Raw genomic sequence first — 17,114 nt, 5'->3', positions numbered from 1 at the left:
TGGCTAGGCCACGTTCTACGGATGAAGGATGACAGATTACCGAAGATTGTCCTTTTTGGCCAACCGTCTGGGGCTACACGGACAGCAGGTCGTCCTTGTCTGGGTTGGGAGGATGTCATAAATAAAGATTTAAAGGAAATGGGAACTTCCTGGGAGGGTGTAAAGAGGGAGGCTTTAAATAGATTAGGTTGGAGGAGGAGTGTGCGTAGCTGTGTTGGCCTTAGGCGGCTTGGTGCTGCAGTGAGTTATTAGTAGTAGTAGTAGTAGTAGTAGTAGTAGTAATGACATCAAATTTTCAAAATTTTTGGATTTAATTTTTGGTTACGGTACCTGTATTCTTAGTAGATGTAGGGTGACCAACTACGTTATATCAGTAATAAGGAGGGTGGATGTTGTGAACTTGTAAAAAAGCAAAATAGCCAATACAGAAGAATTTTTCACTGTTGAAAAAGTTTGGAATAATAGGAAATTAGTGTTAAAATTAAGAATAGAGTTCTAGAAGTAAGGTTAATGAGAGTTGTCAAGCATTGCGATGAAACTTTGGCGCTTCGCAAAGCCGAGGAAAATTGGCTGTTAGTTTCCAGTTCTTGTCTTAGGTACTTATTTGAACGATTGTGTATCAACCAATATTCTGTAAAATAAAATATGGGTCACTTCCACCGTCAAAGGCTACGTGAAAAAAAGGTTAAGATCGTTAGGTCACATTTACGGTGAAGGATATAGTAAATTTTGGCAATCCAGATCTGGTCAAACAGAAAGCAGAATGTTCTCGCTGCAATGGGAAGAAGATGTCATAGAAGTAGGAACCTCTTAGGAAGATGTATAGTGTTATGAGTCTTGTGAGCTATTAGTATTACATTGACAAATAGGTTTTGTTCTGGTCATGATAACGCAGCAAATCTTCATTGATGGGTTTGTTTACATTTTACTAAAGTTTCAGGAACTAAACTTGATACCTTGACTAGAATATTCAAAGGAACTAGAACTCCACATTTCCAATCAAATGAGCCTCTTCTAAAATTACACGACCACTCCTTCCATAAAAACCTTACATCCCCATGGGGTATAACTCAAAACCCTCACCCTTAGACTCTAGAGGATTGTTTCAACCCTAAAGGTCTTTTTGTATGCCTTTGGACTATTTTTGAAGAAATTGCTATCTCAAAACTTCTATAGGATGCATTTGGGAAAAATATGACGTTGGGGTGGCTGCCCCTCCGATCACTTTGAGTCTTAAAAATGGTACTACAACATCTTATCTCCAATCCAATGAGCTCACTCCGTAGTTTATACCACAACCCTTTCCATAAAAATCTTATATGTCCTTTGGGCATAACTTACCACCCCTGGTGCTAAGAGCTGTGGGGGGGGGGAGGTTGTCATCCTCAAAGACATAATTTCCAGACTTTTAAACTAAGCTGAACAAAATGGCTATCTCATAATTTTTATTTGATGGGTTTTTGGAATTGATGGGCGGTGGTGGTGGGGGGGGGGGGTGTTCTTGTTGCCCTCCAATCACTTTTGAATGGGAAATGGGAGGGGGGTTGGTTGCCCTGCAATAATTTTCAACTATTATAAAGGGCACCAGCCCTTTTGATTTCAAATCGAATGATCCTGATTCTAAGTTTCTTCGACAACAAATGGTTATCGGAAAATTTTTCTTTCAGATGTATTTCCAGAAAATATGAGGTGGTGGGAGGGAGGGAGGAGGGTCATCCACCCTCTGATCACTCTGAATCTTAAAAAGGGCACTAGAATCACTCTGATTATTAATCCAACGAGCCCCTTCCGAAGCTTGTACGATCACCCTTTCTATATAAACCTTACATGCCCCCCAGGCCATAACTTACAACCCTTGCCCTGAGGGCTGTGTGGGGGGGGTTGTCATCCTTAAAGACATAATTTCTGGACCTTTCAACCATGCTGAACAAAATGCCTGTCTCAAAATTTTTATAGGATGTGTTTTTGGAAATGGTGGGCGTGGGAAGGTGGAGTCCCCTTCATTCACTTTCAATTATTAAAAAAGGCATTAGTGCTTTCAATTTCCAACCGAATGAGCCTTCTTTGACGTTTCTAAGGCAACTCCTTTGATAAGAATCGCTCTGCTCTAAAACAAACAAAAAAAAACGTCTTTTCCGCATCGCTCTTTACTCAGGCAGCGCTATTGCGCTGCCCATGAATTTGCTGCGATCTAATTTTTGAATATAGTATATGTAACTTGAATGTACTTAACTGGTATGCTACAAGGATAAAATCCTTCACTAGGTCTTTTCTATATGCTAATCTATAAAATTTAGGACCAAAAATGCGTTACATAGAATAATCTATTTCAAGTTCTCGTAAACATCGTCATTAAAAATCACCATCAAAATTGAATCTCATAATCTAACCAGTATCATCAGGCTAATCGATTTGCTTCTTGCGGAGATCTAGCTAAGAGATCCAGAGTTGCTTCGTTGCTACATTTACTCTTTTCATTCTATTCTGGTTGGACGGGATGAACAAGGAAGCTTTTAATTTTTTTTGGTTATGAGGAGGCTACTAATTAGGGAAAACCTGTGCATATCGCCAGTTGGGTATCAAAAGATTATATTTCCACAATTGTAAATTTTCAGAAGAGCAAACAAAAAACCTCATACCTTTTTTTGTCCCTCCGATAATTATAAAACAATACGGATTGATATGTAAAATCAATGTTTTGTTTTACAGTTATCAGGGGAGCAATAAAAAGTTGTAAGGTTTTTTGTTTGCTCTTCTGGAAATTTACGATTACGAAGATACGATCTTTTGATACCCGACGGATGATATGTACTTCCAACTACCTATCAACCTCAGATGTGTTCATTGTGACTAATAAATCTACTGACTCTGCAGTTCTTATGTATTTATGTGTGATGATATACTAATGAGGATAAAAGTCCCATTTCAACTGTATTAACGCGCTTTTTACTCCCAACAGTGAGAATTGGTATTCGAGGTTTGTGAGGTACTATCTTCTTTTTTTCCTTCTTTCGTCTAATGCAAATTACAAATTGTAGCACAGATTATAATCATCGTATTTTTTCCTTCTAGGTGAAAGGGAAGTGTACTACTGATCACATTTCTGCGGCTGGTCCGTGGCTGAAGTTTAGAGGTCATCTAGAAAACATTTCAAATAATATGCTAATTACGTAAGTACCAACCACAATGGAAATTAGTCTTTGCTAATGTTTATTCCTTTCTCTGCTGTAAGTAGTAAGTCTTATTTTGACTTGATCTTTTTTTGCCTAGTTAGTAGTTCTCTGATTACTTATCCATGAATGAAAATTTGAATAATGTAAACTGTTTTTGGAAATGTGTTTCCCCTTTGTCTTATAAAAGGATGAAAATGTGCCGCAGTTTTAATTCCCTTAAGTTGTGGAATGTCACTACATGTGGAAGAAAAGAAAACATTTGACTCTCGTAATTTTTTTTCTACCCATTATAGAATAGATAATCATTTATGGATCAATAAATTCTCAAGAAAAATTCTAGTTTGAATATCTGTCAATCATGGCGGACAACTTTTCCCATAATAGTTTTCGGCCAATGGATGAATTGGCAGAAAAGTGTGACCTGTGTTAACGTGACTGCTTCTCCTAGATAAGCACTGTTCATTGAAAGGTACTTGGTTAGGTTGCCCCCCATCTGACCCAGGGTCTTCCGCAGGGGTGCTTCCAGCCATGCACAAAGGGATCAAAACTGAATAATATGCTGGCGGGTGTTTTTGTTGGCATGCGGACTAAATGACTGAATCACCATAGGGTTTGTGCAGCGACCTGACGAAACTTGGGGATCTGTTCCGTTTGTGTCTGTAGTCGAGTGTTCGTGATTAAGTCATACCACCTAATCCCTTCAATACGTCACATGAACTTTTCTTTGGTCACGTCCATAACATTGGTGAACTAAAATGAGTCGCATGATTTGACTAAAAACTTTAGCCTTTGACCTTTTGCATTTAAATATTTTTCCTTTCCAGAAAGAGATTGAAGGCTAGTGTTTTCTTTCAGGTTGCTAATCATATTTGTGAATGTGTTGAGGAAAGCAGAAAGATTAAATGAACGGTTTATGTTTCCTCAGGTCCCAAGCCTAAATAGTGAATGAGGTGGTTGTTGATTTTGTCATAGCTGCCGCACCTTGCTTTGCCTGTTAGCTGATTTCGCTATGGTAACGGTTCTTGTTTTTCAGATTTGACAAGAAATCTGTATGTTTTGAGTCATTATCGTTATATTTTGGTTTCTAAGTTTGTAGGTAACGCTTTATTAGAAATTTTTTCTGACTTAGGGACCTACGGATGTAAGGTTGATGTCGTTTGGAGAAAATTGTCATTTTTTCCTTTTTACGCCCCACTTTCGGACAAATAATTTTTTTTAATGTCTTCTTCTGGTGTGGGTGTAACTAAACTTTTCTTTTACCTGAACTCTGTTCAACTCAACCCAATCATCTGAAACCTCGTTCAACTGAACCCCGTTTAACTCAACCTTCATTTAATTCAACCGCGTGTAAATCAATCCGCAGGCAGTTCAACCCCGATTGAAATCGACCTCCGTGCATTTTAACTTTCGTTCTGCTCAATCCACGTGGAATTTACCCCTCATTTAACTCGACCTTATTTAACTCAACCCCTATGCAATGCCATCCCCGTTTAACTGAAAACGGTTTAACTCAACCTCCTTCCAACTTAACCTCCATTCAACTCACCCCCGTGCAATTAAACCCTCATGCGACTCAACCCCCGTTTAACCGAAGCTTATTTGGCTCATTCCCATTGCTGCAACCATGAAATTTAATTGTGTTTGGGCCCTGGGCATGGAAAATTCTGTTAATTTTAAGTATATAAGACAGGAAGAAAACTTTCGCATTAAAATAGCATAAAAAGCACATAAATAAGCATTAATCAAAGAATAAAGACCATTTCATTCGAGTCAACTTTTATCACTTGGGACAAAACGGTCTGAATCATATTTTCCAGAATAGGATCTAACTGAATGGGGCTGATAAAGTCAAACCAGCTCAAAATAATTTTTAACTGAACTAAAAAAAATAAGTGATCTAAATCTGAAATAAGTGAAACTAAAAATAAGTTGATCTTAGTTTCTGAAGTAGACTCACCAGCACAAAATGTTGAATAATACCTGATTAACTTGACTTAATGCTCCTGGTTGTGGTCTAACGCACACGGTGGTGGTCCAACGCATAGAGAAACGTGACTTCTCACCTCCAATCGGAACGGTCCTGTGTAAGCGTGACTGCTACTTCTAGATCAGCACCGTTCATTGAGTGGTGCTGGGTAAGGTTGAATCGGGGCCTTCCGAAGGGGCGCTTCCAGCCATGTGCAGAGGGAACAAAACTGAATGATATGCTGACGTTTGTTTTTGTTGGCATGCGGACTAAATTACCGAACCACCATAGGGTTTGTGTCTGTAGTCGGGTGTTCGTGACGAAGTCACACCACCTAATCCCTTCAATGCGTCACAGGAAATTGGTTTTGGCCACCTTCATGGTGTTATGAACAGAAGGAGCAGCCGGTCAGGTCACACTACCGTAGAGGAGGTCTTGAATGTCCATATTTTAGTTTTTTGGCTGATGTTGGGGCTTTGAAGATACCGAACAGCAGTGTAGTGCAATAACTGATGCTGTTCTACCGATGAGCGACTGAGCTTCAGTTTCAAATGAGCTGTTGTCCATGATGACAGATTCAATGTAGATAAATGACTTGACGGTTTCGATAGTATGCTCTGAAATGTTGAATGCTGGTGAGTTGGTCGTGTTACCTATCGGGTCAACGTTCATTATTTTCCTCTTTTATCAGCTAATATGTAGTTCCACTTTTAGGGCTTTATCCGACAGTGGGTTGAGGGCTTTTCAAGTTCAGCTGCAGAATTACATATCTAGGCAATATCATCAGAGAAGTTGGAATCACCTAAAATTCGGCCGCCATACTTAAGTCCAAAAGGGAGTCGGCTCGTGGCTCGATCCATAACATAATCAGTGACCGAGTTGAACAGTTCAGTAGCAGCAGCAAAGCCTTGTATACACTGGTATTTATATTTATCAGAGAGCTTCGACGGTCATTAAACTGAACGGAGCTTTTTTGTACCAGTATAGAGCGTTTTGACCAGGCGACAGTATTTGTCCGAGAGATTGGTTCGTTCTAGTATCAGCTAGAGAGACTCACGGCCGACCGAGTCAAGGGCTGCTTTAAAGTCAACAAAGACGGTGTATGCTGTACGGTGGAACTCACAAGCTTTCTGAATAACTTGACATACGGCGAAGGAATGCTCGGTATTAAATCTATTGCGCATGAAACCTGATTGCTGAGTGTGGCGACGCTTACAGATGAACTGGGCACTTCTATCGATCAACGTCGTGACAAATAATTTGTCAGAACTGACAGGAGGGTGATTCCTGTCTAGTTGGAGAGCTACCTTTGCGCTTAGCGTCATCGTCATGACAAATAATTTGTCAGAACTGACATGGTCTTTCCTGTATAGTTGGAGCGATCACTTCAGCTACCTTTGTGCCTCCATAGAGGGAGAAGAGATACCTGATTAGTATTAAAAGGCTTTTCTTCTTAAGAACATATGTACTATAAAACATTAAAGAACTCGTTGTTAAGATTTAAAAAGCCCATGTTTCATTGAGTTCTAAACTCTGTAGTGTTGATGTTGCTAATCTTTAATTCATGTTCTATTCCTAGAGGGAGGGGGGCAACCTGTGGGTCGCAGGTCACAAGTTACCAGTCTTGAACAATTTTCCCGGCCCACGAGATTCGTCACACTATTAGATAATATAATTTATTGTGTCATAGTAGTGAAGAACAATATGAATAATTAAATAAAAAAAAAACAAGTTTTTTCAACTGAAAGCAAGGAGTAGCGTCAAGACTGAAAATAAAAAGAAATTGTTCTGTTTATAAGGGGGTTGCCCCATCGTCAATACCTTGCTCTTCACGCCAAAGTATTTTACAACTTTTAATAAAGTTTCTTATTATAATTCAACGGTATTTGTGTTTCAGGAGACATTCTTAAAAAATTGAGATAAATCGTGAAACTTTAGGATAAAGAGTGAGGTATTGAGGAGGCAGCAACCTCCTCTATATATGGATATATTTTTTTCTTTTTTAGTTTTAATGGTGTTTTTGTTTTCAGTTGAGAAAATTCGGTTTTTTTTATTTAATTTCTTATCATTTCTCAAATATTGCCGGGAAATCCAGTACCCATCCATGGAAAATTCTCTTTCGCCATAGAAAGTTCCTCAAATTAAGGTTTCTCCCACGCAAAATACCCCCTTTTCCCGGGAAATTCCCCCCTGGACAAGTCCATCCTCGCTGAAAATCTCCAAGAAATGTTTTCCTATAGAACATTGTCCTATAGAACGTTTTCCATGTTCTGTAACTCCTTATACTCTAGACTGATCTAAAGTATTCCAGGTCACTGAATTGCCCGAAATCGGTGAATTGACTGATTGAGCAAGTCGATCATTGCATTATTCTACATTAATCATTGCAATATATATACATTTGCTATGGAATTAGCGTCTGAGAGGATAGGAATACCATGGCCCTAATGTATACTTGCAATCAAAGAGATGCAGATTCCTAACAAGATTTAGGTTTTGTAAAATTTCCACGTTTTGTAGTAAAATGTATCTTTGAGGAATGGGTCAGTCGCATAATTTGGGGCCCTCAAGGCTGTTTGTGCTTTAACGGACCTTTTTATCATTCTGAGTGAAACTGGTTGTACATATTTTTTCTATGATGTCATGAGGCTAGGGAGGTGTTTGGAGGCAAGAAAGTGTAAGGGAAGGAGGTGATGGCCCTTTAGTCTTTTTGCCCTTTGAAAGGCACTAGAATTTTAATGATTTGACTGATTGAGCCCTCTGCCTACTTTTAATGACTGTCAGTTCTGATCAAAAGTACATAAAAAGCTTGAAAATACACAAGATACAAGTTGCTACTCACTTAGTAAACGCTACGCTTTGATTTAACAGGAAAATGAACACAACCAAGTCAAATGTCCCTGTAAACTAATTTCTTTAAGTCTTCCTTTTTTTTCCGTCTTGACTCCGTTTCAACTGATCAGAAAATGAGACATACATCTGTACTAATTTTCCTCAGCAAGCTAATATATCTTTATACTGACCTAAATTTCTAACTAAACCAAATGTCCTAAAGCCTTTTCCCTCTGTGTCTACCCATTTTTCATTTTTCTGCTTGTATATATACTCCTGTCATGTGTAACACTTCGGTCTTTGATCAAACTTGGTAATAAAACTGGATCGACCTTGAACTGTTTCTTAGAGGTGGTTTAAAACGAAGGTGCAATCCCTTTTTATTTCATCTCTAGAACTTAATACTTTACCACACTTAAAGATAGAAGAGGCAGCAGTTGGCTGTGGTTTGCTTAGTCTGCCTTGAATAACTACGATTTCACCTGTCTTCCTCATTCAGGTTCTTCAGAAGTTCCTAAATATGCGCTGGTTCACCTTCACTGAAAGATGCTGCAAAAGTTCCCTCTATTTAAGGTGTCACAAGGGACAAGGCTCCTACCCGATCTCTTTTCATATATGCTTGTTTTTTGCTTTTCCTATTGTTATTATATCTTATAATCGCTAAATAATATGCCATAAGCATTCACACTGTTTTTGTCAATCATAAAAATTGGGCTTGAGAGTTAAGCATGAACCTACTAACCAAATTGCGTACAGGATGCATGCTTGTCACTGCAGTTATGCATATTTTTCTCACAAGTATGACTAGTGTGGCTCACCCATTAGACTGAAGCTGTGTCTGTCTTTAAGACGTAAAATACGAATTTGTCCTTCCCTGTCCTTCCCATAAAGTTGATATTTTCTTAACTGGGCATCAAAGTGCAATAATGCGGTCAAATCCAGTTCTGGAGAATGTTTAACCCCCGTGCAGGATTTCTGAATGCAGAGTGTGTTTTCATGTAAATTCTTGCAATATTCTAATTAATTTCTTGCGTCTCTGTCGACTGGACGAAATTGGTAATCTTACTTTAAAATAGCTTGTATGGTGTTCACCTGAACTAATTTTTCTGTAAAACAACTTTGAAAGAATTAAGACTTTTAAGAAACTTAAGAAAACGAGCAGAAGCTGTTTCTACACTATTTATGCTTTTGAGAAACACAAACATACAATTTGTCGGGTGAAATTATGCATGGTATGGGCTTCACTATTTTTGAATTGACACTTGTGCAAAGTTTAGAAGCTAAAATATATCCATCTGAAAAGTATTGCGTTTCCCTGGTATAAAACCTCCACGCTATTCAGTGCCGGAATTCAATTTAGAATAGGGCCAGTAAATTTTATTGGGGAAATCATCATTATTATTGCCTTTAATTGAAATCTTCTCTTGTCTACTACTACTAATAATAACTCACTGCAGCACCAAGCCGTCTGAGGCCAACACAGCTACGCACGCTCCTCCTCCACCCTAATCTATTTAAAGCCTCCCTCTTTACACCCTCCCAGGAAGTTCCCATTTCCTTTAAATCTTTATTTATGACATCCTCCCAACCCAGACAAGGACGACCTGCTTTCCGTGTAGCCCCAGACGGTTGGCCAAAAAGGACAATCTTCGGTAATCTGTCATCCTTCATCCGTAGAACGTGGCCTAGCCATCTCAACCTTTCTTTCATTATAGCCCCAGAAAACGGGATTGAACCACACTTTTCGTACAACCTACTGTTTGAAATACGGTCAGTCAGCCGGGTACCCAGAACAATCCGTAGGCAATTTCTCTGGAAAACATCTAGTAAATTTTCATCTGCTTTTCGGAGTGCCCATGCTTCAGAGCCATATTTGACCACTGTCATCACTGTAGCTTTCAATATTCTAATCTTGGTTTGTAGACTTATCTTTCTGTTCTTCCAAACTTTTTTTAACTGTGAAAAAACACCCTGAGCTTTAGGTATTCTACTTTTAACATCTTCACTGCTCCCACCATCTTTACTAATAATACTACCAAGGCAACTGAAGCTCCCAACCTGATCAATCTTTTCGTTACCTAATGTCACCTGTTCATCTTCACTTATTCCTAGCCTTAGTGACTTAGTCTTCTTAACATTAATTTTCAAGCCTATTTTAGCACCCTGAACTCGTAAAACCTCATAAAATTCATTCATTTTGCTCACACTTTCATCTAATATGCTTAAATCATCAGCATAATCTAAGTCCAGGAGCGTTTTTCCTCCCCATTTGATTCCATGGTCTCCCATTGCCTTTCCTGTGCTCCTTAAGACGAAGTCCATCAAAATAATCCATATAAAAGGGGATAGAACACAACCCTGCTTAACTCCTGATTTAATACAAAACCAGTTGCTAACCTCATTTCCTACCTTAACCGCAGCAGTATTATTCTCGTGCATAGCGCAAATCACTTTTATGTATTTTTCTGGTATACCATATAACGATATGACCTTTGTTAACGCTGTTCTATCAACAGAATCGAAAGCTTGCTCAAATCGATAAAACTAAGGACCAAAGGTGTTTGACAACGAAGGGACTTCTCAATTATTAACCTAAGAGTGAAAACATGGTCGACACATCCTCTACCTTTTCTAAAACCGCATTGTTCTTCCCCTAAAACTTTGTCTACAGTATGTCTCAGTCTAAAAAGTATCATATTACTCAGTAATTTGCTACCTACAGAGACCAGACTAATGCCTCGATAATTACGACACTCACTCTTGTCACCTTTCTTATACAGTGGTTTAATTAAGGTTTTCCTAAAATCATTGAGTACTTCCCCTTTTTCAAAAATCATGTTCATAATCTTCAGTATCTTATTCCTAACCTCAGAGCCACCATATTTAAGAAACTCATTAATCATACTATCAGCACCAGGGGCCTTATTATTTTTTAATCCTTTTAGTACTGTCGCTAATTCTTCCTCACTAAACAAATCTTCCTTCACATCCAAGGTATCACGTACTTTTTCATTTTCATCTATATCTTTTCCTGCAACTGTATCTCGGTTTAGCTCATTCTCAAAATGTTCCACCCATCTTTCTTTAACTTTTTCCTTATCACTAATTGTGGCCGCATTTCTATCTTTAACTGGGACTAGTCCGGATTGGCTACTCCCTTTCAATTTATTAACATGCCTGTATAATATTTTACTATTATGCTGTCTAGCCGCATCTTCCAGATCCTCTGCAATTTTATCCATCGCCTCCTCCACTTCACATCTCCTTAGTTCATATTTTAATGCTTTCTCCACTTTCTTTACATTCCTTTTGTTTTCATACGACCTATCACTCAGATAATTCTTGTAAAAACCCCTTCTACTCTCTATTAAACCTAAAGCTTTTTCACTAATATTCCTAGTTGCAGTCTTAGCACTCTTCCCTAGGACACCATCAGCAACTTCACAAATTGTTTTTCCGAAATTATTCCATCCATCTTCCACATTGTCAAATTTTAAACCCTCACGTTTAGTCCTCAACTGTTCCTGGAATTTTTTTCTCAAATTTTCATCCTGAAGTCTACCAACATCATAACTTTCCGGGAGGGAGTTACCCTTCCGAAATTTCAGCTTTAAATTAACCTTAGACACTACTAGATGGTGATCTTTACTTTTAACATCAATAACGGCACTCCTATACGCCCTAGTATCTTGTATTGATCCTGCTAGTCTTCTGTTTACAATAACATAATCAATAAGGTTTGCTGTCTTACCATCACGTGAATACCATGTCAACTTATGGGCTATTTTGTGACCAAACACCGTATTGGTTATAACTAGGTTGTTATACCTACAAAATTGCAAAAGCCTATAGCCATTACTGTTTTCTTTTCCTACACCAAATTTACCTAGGCTAGGATACCATCTATCCCTATTTCTACCAACCTGGGCATTAAAATCTCCTAGGAAAAACACCATATTTCTACCTGGTACCCCTGTCTATTTGCTCCTGTAACTGTAAGTAAAATTCATCTGAGTCACTAATATCTCCATCAGTTGGTTCAATGGGGGCATATACTACTATAACTGATACCCTAAACTTTTTAGTCATAAAATGTGCAATTAGTATTCTATTATTAATACCTTCCCAGCCTAAACAAGACTTAGCAGCTTCCTTATTCATCATGAGCCCTACTCCCTGTCTATGTACCCCATCCTTCCTGCCTGAGTAAACAAATTCTATTTCACCTAATTTCATGCTTCCTACCCCTGGGATAAGAGTTTCTGAAACTCCTAATAAATCCAGTTCAAACCGTCTGAATTTGTCAGTCAAAATGTTGATGCGATAGTCATTTTTTAACGTCGTAACATTCCAAGTTCCAATTTTCATGTTCTTTAAATCTTTGAAATTATTTTGGCCTCAAGAAAAGCAGTGATCCCGGATACCAGTGCAGGATGGGGACCAACATATCTTCTCAAGTCTACACCGAAGCGATTAAGCCGGCTTAGAACCGGACAGCAAGAAGTCCCTTGGACCTCCAGTAAGTTGGAGGCTTTGTGCAATCCTGGGCCCATCTTGGTCACAACATGGTTTTCAGCACTTGGCGATGCTCTTCTATCAATAAGAGTCGAAATCCTGCACAGACAGTCCCAAGCCTATTACCTCCGACTACAAATATACTGCCTACAAATATTATGCTACTACGGGGAGGCAGCCCATAGTAGATAAATTAGCTAGGAACAGATTTTTCAGCCCGAAAACGCCCATCAAAACAAACCAAGCCCAGAAAATTATCCAATAATCCTAGCATGATTATCTAATAATTAACTAACTAATGCAACTAATAAATAGTTGCTGTAAATTGCAACTTTACTTTAATTTAGACTATAAAGTAAAGGACAAAAATAACACATACAAGCTCTGTTGTCCTCTGCTAAAACCTAGCATGCAAACTAATAATTAACTAACTATTGCAACTAATTAATAATTGTAATCAAGTACAACTTTCCTTTTAATTTATACCCTAAAATAAAGAAAACACAAAAAAGCTCTATGTCTGCTAAGATTGATTTGATAGGAAATGAGAATTTCATTCTTTTTCTTCTTTTTTCAGAGCTATTAACGCAGAGAACGGTGAAATGAATAAAGTATGGAATCATCTGAAAAATGACTGGGGCGCAGTTCCAGAAACGGCAAGACACTATAAAGCTAATGGAATCAGTTGGGTTGTTATTGGTGATGAAAATTACGGTAGGTTTTTCATGGAAGAAAGAAAGGATAGGGAGGATCTAAAATAAAATTACAGTTTAGCTTTGACGTAGGTATGCAGGTACTAAGTTTGATACAAAGAAAGAAAGTTCTTCTCAATTGTTGTCTTGCTGGCGCGTGTAAGGCAAACCATAGAAGTTGATTAAAACAAATTTGAAGAGATAGTGGCTGAGAAGATAGCTGATAAACAGGAGGATTATCTAAGTGTATAATCTTGAGATATATATATATATATATATATATATATATATATATATATATATATATATATATATATATATATATATATATATATATATATATATATATATATATATATATATCTATTTATAACCCACTTACATAAAAATATAAATAGCGGAGTAAACACAAGCGAAAATCAACAATAATATTACACAAAAAAAAAAAAAAAAAAAAAAAAAAAAAAAAAAAAAAAAAAAAAAAAAAAAAAAAAAAAAAAAAAAAAAAAAAAAAAGGCTGTGTGGTAAAAATAACTTGTTGGTGGGAAGTAAGAAAGTATGACACTAATAAAGGACAATAATCTGAATCCAGGTATAAAAAAATGGTCATAATAATATTTGGAAGGGTATTTTGAGTCAACACTAAAATGTGACGAGGTGTTAACTAGGGACCTTCGGGGAGGGGGAAGATATCGCTAGCCATAGGAATGGCTCGGACAGTGCTGTATATCCACATATTAAAAAAGTGCTCACTTTGAGGGGGTTTTTAGAAGGTGTTTAGAAAAAAAACGTGTCAAAAGCATTAGATATATTTCACTGTCTTTCCAAGCCGTATAATGTTTGAACTGCCTTTTTGACTGGAAATGTCCTACCAAATTTAAGAGATAGGAGCTCCATCTCTTGAAATCAGGCTTTTCAAGGCCCGGGACAAGATTGATTAAGAACTTTGAGTTGTAAACTTTAAATTTGTAATCGCATTCAACACAATTCATTGTGGGAAAAAAGAAGCAAAAATAAAGTAAGTATGCTGAAATGCCATTCTAGTGTAGAAGAAATACATGGGCCCATTAAAAATGTTTTTCTTGCGTTTTATCACTCTTGTTTTACATGTTAGATCAAGGGGGGGGGAGGTTAAAAAACTAGGCAAATTACCAGATTTAGCCCTGGAAGCATAATAATAGGGTTTTACGGAAACGACAAGAATTCTATCACCGACACCATAGGAAATCACCTGTATTTCGATTTTTAACAATTTTCTAACAAGAACATTAATTTGTCCTGCAAGATTGGTAGAAACGCAACGGCAGAGCTGTGCAAAAAAAAAAATTGCCACTAGGTAGCGAATTGAGTGTTAAGTCTATGCAGCGGTTTTCAACACTGACTACAAAGTCAAGAAAAAAAAAATTGAAAAAATGGTGGTATCGTAGATTATCCACAGCCTTAACAAAGGCTACATTACTGCCTGGGATGAACTAAGGGCACTAGAACTTTCCATTTCCGATTGAATGAACCCCCTCCCAAGTTTCTAAGACCATTTATGTCATATGAAGTAACAGAGAGAAGAAACATCATGGTAGATTCATTTCTCTTTACTTAGTCAACATTACTTCGTTAACTGTGATAAACACATTCAAAGGGCTCCAAGGGTGTACACTCGAATGATTTTGACAAATATAATACATTTTTTATTAAATATTAGAAGTTGCTTTTTTCTGGATTAAAAAACAGCAACACATATTTGAAGTTTTTATCTTTGTTTTTGAGCTTAAGTTCAAAAATGGAAATCGATAACATGCCGGCTTGTGATTAGAGCATCTGTAGGCTTATGTACGGAACTGAATTATCGATAATGATTTTGTAGAAATATTAGCCGCAAAAAATGTGACGAAAGGTTGCGGCCTTAATGAAAAGCAGCAATTTCAATGAAAAATTATGTTGCCATGCTACCCTTTTTTAATGACCGTTTCAGTTGTTTTATGTATAATGTTATTCTTCATATCAGGATGTATTAATTAGTCTAAACAGCCAGAATTACTGTTTTACAGAAACCATGGGGAAGCACAAGTTGTATGCCATGATCAAGTGTTTCGGTTGATAATGGCCATTTCGTTTTTAATAGGTATTTAATATTCTGAAAACAGCTTGATTGTATATCCGTAAGGTAAATTTGGTTTTGGTGTGGTTTTCTTATTTGGATCGATTGATACGGCAGCGCTGACATACTCATTTGTTCTAAGAATATTACTTGGAAAAGCAATCAAACTGGGACTTGCTCTATTGGCTTCCATAGCTTGTTTATCCATTTTCAAATTCTTGATTTTTGTAGATTGTCACTTCCGTTGTCACAACGGAGAACTTTTTTCTGAAGAAAGAAAATATTAAGGCCAAGTAAGTTGCATGAAGTTCTTTGAAGCGGGTGGCAACTTTATTCAGTCTATCTATTGAATTCCTTGGAGACTAAAATTATTGTTCACAAACAATCAGTTGTGAAAGACGGATTAAAAGCATTGCTAAAAGCCTTGTTAGGGATCAGAATTATGCCTGTTAACTTGTTTGGGATTGTTGGTGTCTTGTGGATGTTCTCTTGCACAAAAGAGGATAGAATTTTAATTTAAGTGTGGATTTTAATTTGTTTTAGTTCATGATCTAGACTCGTTGCCGTCCTCTTTCTGAAATGGCCTTCTTCAAGATTTTGTTTCTGCCATATGTCAACTTTATGTGTGAATGGGACTTTGTATGGTTTCTTTTTTTCATCTTTTACTAGTGCTAAATTAGTTATGTTAGAATAAAGGTTAAATCAGTTTGGGTTAGTCTTTTTCTAATCACTTACGTTGGAATAAACCATCTTCTTTTTTATTTGTATTTTTCGGGTACGCTATTAAAAAAAAAAATTTAACCTATGTTATGGTTTTTTTTTTATCGGTTGTTTTTCTTTTTAGGCGAGGGCAGTTCTAGAGAACACGCTGCCCTTGAGCCAAGGCATCTTGGTGGAAGAGCCATAATTGTCAAGTCCTTCGCCAGAATCCATGAAACCAATTTGAAGAAACAGGGAATGCTTCCTCTCACCTTCAGCAATCCCTCTGATTACGATAAAATTCAACCTACCGATAAAATATCCCTTAAAGATTTGAAAGATCTTGCACCTGGAAAGGTAATTTCTTTTTTTATATTTGGATTTTTATGTTCTAAAGTCTCTTTTCCTTTCTTTAAAGTAAATATATCTGTTTGTCTTGTATATAATAAGTAAAATAACTTGAATAATATGTCCTTGCTTTTCCTTTGAAGAACAGAATGTAATCTAATTTTTGCAGTAGTCATTTGGAACTTTGAGATTCAATTATTTGTTCTTCTATAAATTTTTTCCTCTTAAGAACATTCGATATTTCCAAAATCATTTTGCAAGCCCCAACGTAGACTGACCGTGCTAGAGAGTTCATAGTGAATTCTCCCAATGGACTAATGAGACGTACTAAGGGGGCTGGGAGGGGTTCTTGTAAATCTCCAGTTAAAGGTTTTGGACCGTAAATATTACAATGGTACCGTTTTATACTTCCAAGCTTTTTCACTTAAGAAGTGGCACCAAAAATTCTACTTTTAGCGCTATATGGCACTTACGGATGTTAGGACTGATAAAAAGCACAGATATGAGCAGTAGCTTTTAAATGAGCCATTAAACATTATTCTAAGAAGTTCTGGATGCCTACTAGCCCCTGCTTTTCCACTTGAGACATGGCACCAATAGTGCCATTTTTAGTGCCATATGGCAATTGAAGATGGTTGATTTTATAGAGAAAACTTAGATGTGAGCAATATCTTTTATATGCGCGATAAAAAAATCTGTGTACGATGTTTTGGTAGCCCGCTAGCCCCACCCCTTTAGAAATGGCACAACAAGTGCCATTTTAGTGCCATGTGGCACTCGCAGATGGTGGAATA

The 17,114-nt window shown here is 37.3% G+C and overlaps 1 protein-coding gene across 2 annotated transcripts in view; it reads left to right on the top strand.

Moving 5' to 3' along the window:
- The window catches only part of LOC136039365 (aconitate hydratase, mitochondrial-like), a 91,838-nt gene that overhangs the window by 60,995 nt on the left and 13,729 nt on the right, over nucleotides 1-17,114 (top strand). For both annotated transcript variants that reach the window (XM_065723032.1, XM_065723033.1), the window contains exons 13-15: nucleotides 3,073-3,170; nucleotides 13,064-13,200; nucleotides 16,118-16,329. In XM_065723032.1, the coding sequence (XP_065579104.1) occupies nucleotides 3,073-3,170; nucleotides 13,064-13,200; nucleotides 16,118-16,329 (447 nt within the window). The remainder of the gene's footprint in view (nucleotides 1-3,072; nucleotides 3,171-13,063; nucleotides 13,201-16,117; nucleotides 16,330-17,114) is intronic.

Source organism: Artemia franciscana, chromosome 19, assembly GCF_032884065.1.
Source record: "Artemia franciscana chromosome 19, ASM3288406v1, whole genome shotgun sequence".
Classification (NCBI taxonomy): Eukaryota; Metazoa; Arthropoda; class Branchiopoda; order Anostraca; family Artemiidae; genus Artemia; species Artemia franciscana.
This window is presented reverse-complemented; position numbering and strand designations above follow the sequence as displayed.